At 47.6% G+C, this 10388-nt stretch overlaps 2 protein-coding genes across 2 annotated transcripts; one reads left to right on the forward strand and one right to left on the reverse strand.

The window, feature by feature from the left end:
* The first annotated feature begins 2489 nt into the window (after positions 1-2489).
* Positions 2490-4921, forward strand: LOC122647130. The gene is given in 5 exon segments (XM_043840617.1): positions 2490-2730; positions 4152-4319; positions 4431-4507; positions 4588-4632; positions 4634-4921. Coding segments are annotated over 5 exon segments (819 nt in total).
* Positions 4922-5410: 489 nt separating this feature from the next.
* On the reverse strand, positions 5411-7271 carry LOC122647086 (NADH-ubiquinone oxidoreductase chain 1). Its single transcript, XM_043840602.1, has one exon. It carries the CDS (start codon positions 6090-6092, stop codon positions 5793-5795), a length of 300 nt encoding a protein of 99 aa, XP_043696537.1. The 5' UTR covers positions 6093-7271; the 3' UTR covers positions 5411-5792.
* Between the last annotated feature and the right edge of the window lie 3117 nt (positions 7272-10388).

Below are 10388 nucleotides of genomic sequence, written 5' to 3' on the forward strand. Positions count from 1 at the left end.
GCCCTTACTGAGGGGTGGGTTGAAAACGTTGGATCGACTGACCCTTTCATCGTCGGTTCATTCACTGGCTCATTCGCGGGGCATTTGAGTTTGCTAAGAGGCCCACGGAGCGGTATAAGCCCTATCAATCCACCCGGGAAAAGAGTTGAAAGCTGCTGCTTTTATTAGGATAACGAATAAAGTTTGTTTTCGAGAATGGCGCATTGATATCTTCTATCCAAGGATCTTCATCTGGGCGAGAGGTAGAGATGGGCATAGCTGAACCAACTCTTTCCGAGACTGCTGGCAACCCGGGCATTGAACTATCTGAATTGTTCTCGGCTGCCCCCCCACAAGGTACATCTCCATCGACAAGTCGAGTCTACTATTGCGTTAACAACTCCCTACCTAACCTAAAAGGGTGCTATCCATATGCACACAGGTAAAGGCGCCTCTATCACTAATTCGAAAACCTCTTTCTATGGGTAGGGAGTAGCTCACGGCTTGGCTGGCTATAATGCAATTTTCAATTAGTAAGCCTAGCTTTCAATTAGTAAGCCGAGCCGCTTATCTTGAATGGCGGCGGTCGTACGATATTCACTGATATCTCCGGTTAACCGAGATCAAAGAGTCTCGTCCTCCCCATTCAATGGTTTATCTTTCTCCGGGCAGGGAAAATCAGACTGCTTCCAAGGCTGGTTGAAAAAAAGAGAATCCAGGTTTTTACAAAGCCTTATCCTTCCCATTCCTTGCTCTTGTTATGCCATAAGGAAAGGCGGCGAAGCCCCTATCTCTTAAAGCTTCTCACCAGAGCTGAAAAACGTGAGCGCTCCTGCGCACCCTCACCTATAATATAAAGAAAGGGGCTTATTAGAAAGATAGATAAGGCAGATTGATTATGAAGGTGGATTAGTTTAGTTTCTGAGGTAGTATGTTGTAGTCGTACAAACCCCGGAAAAAGGCAGTACTGAGGAGAGGGAGAGCCTTAGAGTAGAGGGGGAAGGAGGAGAAAGAGATCCCGATCCTAATGGCAATCGGATCCAAGAACAGATGGTTTGGAAGGAGGAGAAGCTTGATCGAATTCCTCCATCGCTACTCTAACTGCCTGAACCAACGTTTCTTTCTTCTCCTCGTCTCGCCCGGATCCCGGATAACGACTGAGCCATGCTCGATTCTCTTCCCTCCCCAAAAGACTGATGAACGGATATTGAAGAAAAGAGATGAAAATAGGGAGGGGCATTTCAGTCAATATCCCCCGAAAGGCACTCTAGTCCAGCCGATCTGTATCTGAGAAGAGGAGTTGCATAAAGAAGGGGATAAAGCTTGCATTCATTTCTTATCCGCTCCGCCCTCCCCATCAAAGGTCGATATCTTACCTTTAAAAGCGGGTATAAGTCGGGATATCCCAATCTTCCAGCTCTCAAGCAGTTCAGAAGATGCATCCCTCATTCAATCCCCTCCTTTGCTCCTGCTTCAACCTCTCCCTATGCTTCTGCTTTTTCCGTCTATGCCTATGCCTCCAGGGATGGATCCAATTTCCTCTCCTTTTATGGAATCGTTGATACATATGTTACGATGCCTTCGGATGAGGGAGGCGATAAAACCCTGATAGGTTTGGTTTAGGATATGACTCTCTTGATGGGCCGAATGGTGAAGTGATCTGCCTGTCGCAGATCGCAATATATCTGAAGAAGTAGAAGTGGAGTCCCAACCCCCGGGAAACAGACATCTCATTCTCTGTTGGCAGTAAACATGTTCTCACCCTGAACTCTCAACCAATGATCCCGATGTTCAGGGAGAAGAAAGACTCGTCTATCCGCGTTTTCCATTTCCCTCTCCCGGATCGGCATGGATTACAGAGTGGATTCCTCCCTGTCGATTGACATTGCTGGAATAAGGAAAGGCGGATAAAAGACGGGATTGGCGACTGGGTGGGCGGTACTAAAGCTTTGGGGTCAGAGGCCGGCCGCGTTCCGGGATCTTCTTTCCAGCCGACCTGCTATTTATGAAAGGGAGTTGCTTCTTCCAAGGCATGATTCAATTGACTACCCTCGCAATCCAGGAGCCGGAAACCAACTAATAGATAGTCCATGCGTCCCGGGATCAGCTTCTCCCCCCTCAGCCTTGAAATGCATTCGAGAACTGGTTCAGGCAACCGACTTCAGAATTGATTCGCCACTCAAGGCTATGAAAGGCAGTTGAAAGCTCTGTACGTGTTCCCAGAAGTCGTCTTGTCCCAGCATGAGCAAGTCTGTCGTATTCCCGCATCGGCGGGATAAAAGCCAATAGCGTCTGTCGGAAGGCGGCAGGGGAAGCACCCTATATGGAAATTCTCAGTTTTTAGTCGCCTCCCCACCAGTGGATTCATTTCCCTAATACAGCTTCCATCCCGAATCCGATCAATTATGGCAAGGGGTGGTCCTCCATCTGTCCCAAGAATTCCTCCAAACCATCCCTACCTCCGGCTTCCTTCCACCCGAAGAAGATCCAATTATTCGTTAAGGCTAATAATGGCTTGCTCGACATTTCGGAAGCCTTCCGGCCGGTATTTAGTTTGCTATGCCAGTTGGAATAGAAGGAGCACTAAAGCAAAGATTGCATTCACTCAATTACCTAATTCAAATGAGTTCCCTCGCTTGTTGCAGCTCCGACCGGGGGATAGAGACTACTTCATGCGCTACTTCAACATCTCCTGCCAACGGGTAGGTTTGGAACCCTGCTTTTTCCTTTCGGAAAACGTGAATTCGTTAGGTGGGTCATCCCTCCCTGGTCGCGAGTAGCTCAACTGTCGGTGGGACAGCTCCCATTTGAGCAGTGGTGTCCGGCGAAAAACCGATTCTGTCTGGAGTGGATTTAGGAGGAAAAGAAGATCTTGATTCGGCAAGTCATTTTATTGAATGTGAAAAGCTAGTATCGGATCCAGGAACGGATGGTTTGATCCACCCAATGAACGGTGGTACGGTGGAAGTCGCCAGACTGGCTTTCTCTGGACATCATTCCCTTCTGAGGAGGGATGAGCGGATGGATCAACCAACGAATTTGCAGATAGATCATCGGGCGAGGCGGGCGATCTAACCATGTCAGGCGGTGATCAAGCCCTTCCCTCATTTCTGTCTCACTCGACATCCCAAGCGGAAATTCGAGATGAGTATCAAATGTGGGCACCTCGACCGAAGTGGGTAGGGAATCACGACTGGTATCGAATCAAGAAACGGATGGGGAGTTTTAAATTTGATAAAATTTTAGTTTGAGAGAGAGTGAGGGTGGTCGTAGATCAGGAAAACCAAACGAAGAAAGCAAGCAAGTCCTTCTTCGCGGAAGGACTTGCTTGGTTCTTCGCTGGTTAGGGGTTTTCTTCGCTCGTCCCGACCGGAGCTTTACCGATGACGGCCGGTGCTTATACAGTAGAGAAAGGTCTATTTCGTTCATCGGGGGGCTCGGGTTCGTCGTAGGAATCTTTCTGGTTCCCGCTCCCTCCTTCCCGGCCCTCTTGCTTACTATGAGTTCGCTTCCTACGAGCCCATGCGCGATCGTGCAAATATAGAGGGTTCGGTATTACGAATCCAGATACTATGGGATTGGACATCTGGCGATACACAACCTCCCTCCCGGTGGGACAACCGGTAGTACGATTCAAGGGAATTGGACACTCCCGGAACGCATATACCAAAAACTAGAATAGCGAGGGAACCTAACCGCGGTAGAGGCTCCCCTCTCCCTTCTTTAGTAGCAATGTTCACTACTGCCGCTGTTGCGGAGCACCCGCCCGTAGGTTTTAGTAGACATCGGTACGATTGTAGGATGTTAGAACTCATAAGGCAATGATAGGGAGTGACGTACTATTAAAAACCATCTCGCTCGCTGGTCTTTTCGACCGTATCATCGACCACGATCTAATCCCGCCCGCATTCGGGATCGGGCGGAGGTCGGTCAATAGCATAGCTATTATTGACCCGACCGCCGACAGGCCTACTTTCTTCAAGATACGAAACGAGCAGCCGGAAACGGCTGTCCCTATTGTATTTTAGATGGAGTCATCAACAGGGCTAAGAATCTTACCACAGTCAGCGGTACCCACGCTCTTCCGTGCTCGTAGGTTGACTCCCCTATGCATCCGGTCTCACAAACGTGCATTTCCCTTATGCATCCAGCCGCTTCACTAATGTGAATAGGTTATACAGAAGGGTGGGTTGGTTATATACTCTTATGCGCGTTCCTTCTTCGAACCTTTTGGTATGTATTGCCCCCTAACTATAGATCAGATCCACCGGACGAGAAACTAAATTCCGCACTGCTGCTGAGTCGTCGGACTTATCCACCAAGGGATTCGTGGAATTTCAGTTTGTGGATTGCGTTGGGGGAAATCTACCAAAGCTAGGCAGATAGATAGACTCCTTTCCCGCTGCTAAGGGAGAGCAAGAAACAAAATCAAATGATTGTTTTTTAACCAGCGCCCCCTTTTGGGTATGCGGGTACTAAGAGTCCTCTCACTACCAACCAGCAGACATCATCTGGCTGGGTCTTGCCGGTATCAACAACGAGAAAAAACAACCAAATGGAAACAGCAACTAACTATGGCTCTTGGCCCAGACAACGTCCTAGGCGTAGGGGAGATCGGAGCAACAGGGAACGCCTAGACGACGTTAAATAAGCCTGGGCTGCAGTAAGTAGATCGAGAGGTCGTTCCGCCCCTTGTCCCCGAAGATGGGTAATATGTTCTCATACAATGTTGCTCCAATCTGACCTAGCTGGCGAGCGATCCCAGTTCGCGGCAGAGAACAAGACAGCAAGCGAGCGTACCTTTGTTCGCTTCTTCTCCACCAAGCACGGAAGTTTAAGGATAACTGTAGGTCGGTGGCTACCTAAGGAAACTCCGATTCGATCCGCCCCCCGGCTGGGAGGCATCTACCTCATCCCGATCACAAGGAGAGGTTCACCATGATGGGGGGTACTTCTTTTTTTGTTCCGTTCCGGGGGGACCATCCTTTTTTTTTGCGGCATGCTCCTCAGATTTACGGATTCGCAGGGGGCCTCAGGCCCTACTTAGTTGACTGACAATGACAAAGGCTTGCGAAACTAAGTAGCGCCTTTTGAATGGAATCTGTAGTAGTCTATCAGTGGTGCGAAGCGGCTTTGCCCCTTTTCAGTAGGGGAGCGAAAGGTTAGACCTTAGAAAGTCAGCGAACAGCGGTTCTTCTATGTAGGTATGGCGTTCCCCCTTGACTCTCCTAACGTCGAGCTAAGTGACTTCGTAACCTTTGCGTAGCGTAGTAGAATGAAGGCTACGCACCGACGCTCTCTTCTCTATTAGCCTAAGCGTCTTCGCTAACTCGCTCGCCTACTATACTATACCATAGTAGGGTAGGCTAGGCTAACTCAGCAGCTTACTTCTAATTGATAATACGGGGTTAGTAGCGCCTTTTCCTTTTTGAATAACCCTCTTTCATAAGTAAAGTAGGCTATAGGTCCTTAGTAGCGTTGACAAAGAAGAACAGCCGGTTAAAAGACAGCGAATCTTTTTTTTTATATTTTTATATTTCTTTTTTATTTAAACATATAGGCCAGCTTGACAAGCTACCCTTCCTCTTGATCTGAGGTGCGAAGAGAAACATCTCTTTTTTATGACTTCCACTTCTCGATCCCGGCCCGGAAAAGTGACCGACCAGGGCCCTATTGATGAATGAAAGAAAGGGTTTATGAGCCCTAGCCCTGTAAGCCCACACCTGTGTAGAGTAGATCGTTCAACACCTGCGGCACAAACCCATTTTTGACCCATTGGTCCTAGTATCATAGGCGACCGAACGGCCGCCCCCCTAATTACTAGACCGACCTGCTGTAATAATTCCATAAACACCTAGCGAAGATATGGCAAACAAATAAAGTAGCCCTATGTTCGGATCTGACAATACCATACCATAATCAAAAGGTACAACGGCCCGAGCGACCAGACTTAACATAAATGTAGCCACTGGAGCCATTCTAAAAAGGGAGAAATTAGCACTACTTGGTGAAATAGGTTCTTTTAGAATCAATTTCGAACCATCTGCTAGAGGTTGTAACAATCCGAACGATCCCACTACATCAGGACCCTTTCGACGTTGCACAAAAGCCATTACTTTACGTTCAGCTAGCACTAAAAAGGCTACTCCTAGTAGAAGTGGTAGAATTATTCCAAGTATTTCCGCTGGAACAGCTATGTACGTTTTCGATTTTCTATTCACTCATGATCGGGCCTGGTCGACCCGATCATGATATTTCACTCATGATCTGGCCTGGTCGACCCAATCATGATATTGAAGGATGGGACCTTTTCTCGAAAAACTCCGGATCCCGAGAAGAGTTGAAGATGGTGCAACATCGAATCCTGTTACGTTACTTCGAATGGAATCTTAGCCCGCCTCACTTGACTGAGCATAAGCGAAGTCAAGGGATTTCCTTCTAACTAGTGGCTGAGAGTAAGCAAGCTACCTTCATTCAACATATTTGTGGTTGAGTCAATAACATGCTCTGGGTCGGGAATCTTTGCTCTTCTCTTTTGCATTTCCGCTGCCTGCGTTCTTCTTCGTGTCCGTCCGTATCGCAAAGCTGGTCGACGCCAGCTGTAATGGTTGAAAATAGGGGGCCAACCAAGACCCCCTAATAAAGCTTTGTTCGATAAAGCAAACGATTCGTTCCGACAACTTCAGACCAGATTAACCCCTATGAATTCGCCGATCTTACAAGATCGATCGGGCGGGCTGGTTGGGAAGGGGTGATTAGCGGAGAAAGGAATCGCTGAGAGAGAGATTCGTATACCTTTCGTCAGGACGAATGAGTGGCTGTGAAGCATGCTCCGGAGGAGATTGACCCTTCCCCGAGTCAGTCCAGTCAGAAAGGGGAGGGCCCGCTGTCTAGACTGCATCTCGGGAGTTTGAACACCATCCCATTTCAACCAAAAATACAACCCTGTCAAAGGTATCTAACCTTCCTTCCTTATGAGTGGAAATCCAATCCCGTTTTGTCTTTTTTGCATCAAAACCAGCCAGCCGGAAATCGAATTGAAACCCGGTGCATTTCTTCCGACCATTTTTGAAAAGCGCATTCTTTCTCCTCAAATCAAAAAATGACCTGGGGAATGCATGAAATAGTTACCTAAACCAGTAGGTCCTTGAGCGGATCCCACGTTAGCCCCAAGACGTTGGTCTCTAACTAGAAAAGTAAATGCTTGAGCTTGAGAAGCTTCTGGGCCAGTGGGCCCGTCAAACTCACTGGGATAAGCGTATTGAACCAGACGAAACAACAAGCAATGAAACCAAAGACAGATAAAGCCTTTGAACTATAAGACAAGTAAGCTTCTCCAGACCATACAAATGCGCGGGGAGCCCATGCAAACAAAGGGTTTGGTTAAGATATGCCAGGTTCCACCAAGTATACAAATGGAACCTAACCATACATGTCCTCCAATGATCTCTTATTACAAGTATATCTTATAAATCGTCCACACTAGCAATCCATCCTTCTCCCCCAAGGGAAAGGGGGATTAAAGTGAATAACCAAATAGAACACTTGGGCTAAGGGTCAAGTTGGTCATTTTTCTGACATCTCCCCCCACGGGAGCCCAGGTATCATATACGCCTCAAAAATCAAGAGCCTTGAGCACTAGGAGAAAAGCACCTATACCTAACAAGATTAAGTGAATACTTGTCATTTTCTTTCTATCTTTCTATACATAACCGAAGAATGGAAAGGATTTTTCTTCAGTCTCAGGTCCGAGAAGTGCATGATAAATACCGCCAAAGCCTAAGACTGCAGAGGAAATGTTGTGAAGTACTCCAGATACAAAGTATGGAAAGGTATCTATAACTTCCCCACCAGGATCTACCCCCCAACCGTCAGTAGCTAGATGGGGAAGTCAAATCAATCCTTGTTCATAAAACATATATAGGCTTCTCTGGTACACGAAATGAGCCACAACAAATAGGTTCATTGCTCCGGCCCAGAATACGATTAATCCGGCATGGGCTACGTGAGCCCCGAGTAGTTTACCGGACAAATTGAGTTGTCGGGCATTCCCGGCCCACCAAGCGAAACCGGTGGTTTCTTGGTCACGACCAGCTAAAGCTAAAGTTCCATTAAAGAGCGTTTCCACTGCTTGACAGCGCCTCAGGGAATTGTTTTCATGAGGCTGATTCTGAGCCGCCATCCAAGCACGAATACCTTCGTTTAAGAGAAGATGAATGGTGTATAAAAGAAAGTCTCAATTTCAGGATCTTCCGCTGCACGGATTTCCTGGGAAACGAAGCCATAGGCACGTAGGTTCAGAGCTAGACCGACTACTCCAAGAGCACTCATCCATAAACCGGTCACTGGCACAAAAAAGATTCAGAGATGTAACCAACGGAAATAGCAAGCCCGAATCTTTGGGACCAGAAGCGGTTAGCAGTGACCCATAGGTCTCTTCAGCGGTGAAAAGCAAAAGCACGGAATGTAACCATCTTCGAATTCAGTCTTCTCTACAGTAGCACCATGAATAGCGCATAGCGGAGCAGCGCCCAGGAGGCAAACAACTCCCAGCAAACTCCGGAGCGAATAAAACCAAACAAGCAACGGCCCTACTACAACACAAAGGGTGGTCTACGATCACCAGAACAAGCAAGCAACTCCATGAGCCCAATTATGAGTAAGGCGCGCGCAACCTATAAGCGCGCTCCCGCGTCAAAGCATGCTAACGCACAACGGTGCTCTACGATCAGCTCGACCACCGGGAGAGAGTGGTCTACGAGCAGCTCGACCGCAGGGAGAGAATGGGCGGTGTTATTCTTTAGCTTACTCGTTTGGTAGCGGCAAGTGATTCTTAAAGGTGAAGCAGCACCCTCAACTCATTCGTATCTTACTCCAGTTAGGGATTCCCGGTCTCTCTTATGCTTGGGTGTTCGAAGTCGGTGACTCTCTATAGTACTCCTATCTTCATTCACCACCCTCTCTCTGGAGTTCCTATTAGTGAGGTTATGAAATTGCTGAACCCTCTTCGATCAGTAATTTCATAACCTCCTTTCATGTGACTCTCATCCAGCCGGGAGAGTGCATCCCATGAACATTTATAACAACCGCCCTAATGCTCTTCATAACCTGAGTAGGGGCAGTGTCAATCTCCGTCCTTGAGGAATCGTCCTTTGCTAAATGTTGGGATACCCCTTAAGAGTATCACTCAAAAGCCTAACACCTACCGGAACATTAGCAAAACTATTGACTCCTAATAGTTTTCTATTTTTAGGCGGCTGTTTCCGTCTAGCCATTCCAAAAGACCGGGCAAAGCCAGTAGGAAGCCCCTTGTCTCCAGTACTCATGAAGGGAAAGAAGATAGAGTCTATTCAATCTGTTCCTTGCTCTGATACCGTAGGGGCATTAGCAAGCCCTAAGACTTTTCTTAATGAATGAGTGATTTCATTCTCTAGCACACTCGCTTCGTATACTTCACTCGTTCTCCTCTATCTTCTTCTTTACTATTTCTTCCACACACTTAGAAAGATAGTTGAGTTAAGCTGATTCCTCACCCTATTGGATGGAATCACTCAAAAGCCTAACGCCTACTGTACTATCTTTCTTCACTCCAACAGATCTGGCAAAGCAACCCGTCCTTGTTGACTCAATACAGAGAAATTTAGAGAGTTAGATGGATTCTTATCTGCTTAAAGTGTTCGCTTGGTCTACGTAGTTATTGAACAGAAAGCGGACTCCGCCCCAGCAATCAAACTACTGCGCCCCTAACAGAGTCAAGGCAACGGTGCTCTACGATCAGCTCGACCACCGGGAGAGAGTGCTCGTAGATCAGCTCGACCACCGGGAGAGAGTGCTCGTAGATCAGCTTACTCAAATAGGGGCGAAAGGACTTGCTTGTTGCCGGAGTTTGCTTATTCGCCAATCCGGCTACAACTATAGGTATGCGGGAGGAGCTTACTTACTGTCCTTCCTAACCTTCCGAGAGCCTTCCTGACTGGCATTTCAACTGGGCTTGAAAGCTTGACTTCTTAGCTAGTAGCCCGAACGCTTAGTAGCTTACTTTCAGATCGTGTAGCAACGAGCTGCTTAAGAGGTATCTCGTCACTCCGACTTGGTGCAAAGTCAGGCTGATTTAAAATCAGTGCACACGAGACTTGCTCTTTCTTGGCTTTTCTGGTTGGCTTTCTAGCTGGACTGGTAGCTTGGAGCGAGGAGAACATACGGGAACAAGAGAGAGACTGGCTTGACTAGTGAGCGAGAAATGAAAGACTAGCTGACAGACCCACTAGACTAGACTGACAAGGTGATCGTGTAGCTACGAGCTGCTGTCGCTCACGGAGACTTGCTCTTGTACACTCAGAAAGGAAGGCGAGACTGCCGGCACTTACGCAGATCCATCCAAGCACTCGAAAGGACCAAGCAACTCCATA

This window comes from Telopea speciosissima, unplaced genomic scaffold, assembly GCF_018873765.1.
Source record: "Telopea speciosissima isolate NSW1024214 ecotype Mountain lineage unplaced genomic scaffold, Tspe_v1 Tspe_v1.0012, whole genome shotgun sequence".
In the NCBI taxonomy this organism is placed as follows: domain Eukaryota; kingdom Viridiplantae; phylum Streptophyta; class Magnoliopsida; order Proteales; family Proteaceae; genus Telopea; species Telopea speciosissima.